Source organism: Seriola lalandi, unplaced genomic scaffold, assembly GCF_002814215.2.
Source record: "Seriola lalandi dorsalis isolate HSWRI2012SDOR001 ecotype SW California unplaced genomic scaffold, Sedor1 jcf7180002052126, whole genome shotgun sequence".
Classification (NCBI taxonomy): Eukaryota; Metazoa; Chordata; class Actinopteri; order Carangiformes; family Carangidae; genus Seriola; species Seriola lalandi.
The window spans coordinates 167,296-168,572 of record NW_019522679.1 but is presented as its reverse complement, the minus strand read 5'-3'; the positions used below and the strand labels follow the sequence as shown (position 1 = coordinate 168,572).

General features: G+C 51.9%; 1 protein-coding gene across 1 annotated transcript in view; it reads right to left on the bottom strand.

The window, feature by feature from the left end:
• runx3 (RUNX family transcription factor 3) overlaps positions 1 to 715 on the bottom strand; it is a 49,085-nt gene extending 48,370 nt beyond the window's left edge. Inside the window, exons 1-2 of the mRNA XM_023399871.2 lie at positions 503 to 715; positions 56 to 166 (exon numbers count right to left, since the gene is read on the bottom strand). Of these exons, the coding sequence (XP_023255639.1) occupies positions 56 to 113 (58 nt within the window). The 5' untranslated portion in view covers positions 114 to 166; positions 503 to 715. The remainder of the gene's footprint in view (positions 1 to 55; positions 167 to 502) is intronic.
• Positions 716 to 1,277: the final 562 nt, after the last annotated feature.

Here is a 1,277-nt window from a genome sequence, read left to right as displayed (position 1 = left end):
GGGGGGGGGTGAGTGGAGTGTAAATGGGGGGAGTGAAGGGAGGATCAGCACTCACCTCTGAGCAGACTGCTGCTGTAGTTGGAGAAGGAGTCAAAGATGCTGTTGGATGCCATGACAGGGAAGCCAGAGCGGTGTGGAGCCCTCACTGCCGTCGATCTCCACCGACCTTTGCAGAGGCAGAAAGGTGGATTTGAGACGCAGAGACCAAAGAGAGCGAGGGAGAGAAGAGAGCAAAGGAAGGAGAGCACGAGAAGACAAAACTCCTGGAGCTCTGAGCCCGTTGCAACCAAGAATCTAGGGTTTGTGACTACCGCAGGAATCTCAAGCCACAAGCCTGCAGAGAGAGCAGCAGCATGTGTTAGCAGCAGCACCAGAAGACGTTTGAGAGAGGAGAGGAGAGAGAAGGGTCAGAGGGAGAAAGAGAAGAAAAAGCAGAAAGAGTTGAGAGAGAAGCAGTTTACAAAGAGATAATTTGTGTCTCCAGGTGTTGAGGTGGACTCACCAGGGCTGGAGATGAGAGGGGGCCCACCTAACAGAGCCCGGGTGCTGGAAGCAGGCTGGTGTGGAGGGCTGGGTTTGTGGTCCTCTGTCACGCAGCGGGCTGAAGGTCTGAGGTTAGCCAGCTAGCTTGATAGCGTGGTCTGTCTTTCTTTATCTCTGACGATGGTGGTGGCCAGACTGGAGCATCAGCGCTAGTAAAAGGCTAAAAGCCACATCTGCATCCTCCTCGCCATCCTCCACAGAGAGACACACACACTCCCCTCTGTGAGTGGTGGAGCCCACGTCACATGTCACGTGAGGTCACCGGGCCTCTCCCTCCCACCTTCACACCCTCCCTCCCCTCTTCTCCTATCGTCTTTGCTTTTTCTCTGGTTTCACCGCTTTGGTTTTTTACTTTCCATGCTTCTCCTCCTCTGACTCGCCGTCTTCACTCTCACTTTTCATTGGTCGTCCAAGTTTTGGAAACATTCTATTTTCTTTTGAGTTCAAACCGGGCAGCGGCCTGCGCCACTGTGGCTCACTGAGGTTTACAGAGAGCACTGAAACCGCTGTAGAAGGACTGGAGAGGCATTAAAATGTATTAAGTCCAAATGCAAACACGGAGGAGAGAAAGAGACATGAGCGAATGAGGTGAAGAGAGAGAGAAATGAAAGATAGCTGTGGCTTTGCCACTGCTGGGAGACAGGAAAGTGTTGTGTCTGACTGACGAACAACACTGAGGGTGTTATTTTTGACTGTGTATGTATGTCCTGTGCTAGTTTTATGTTTGTCTGACT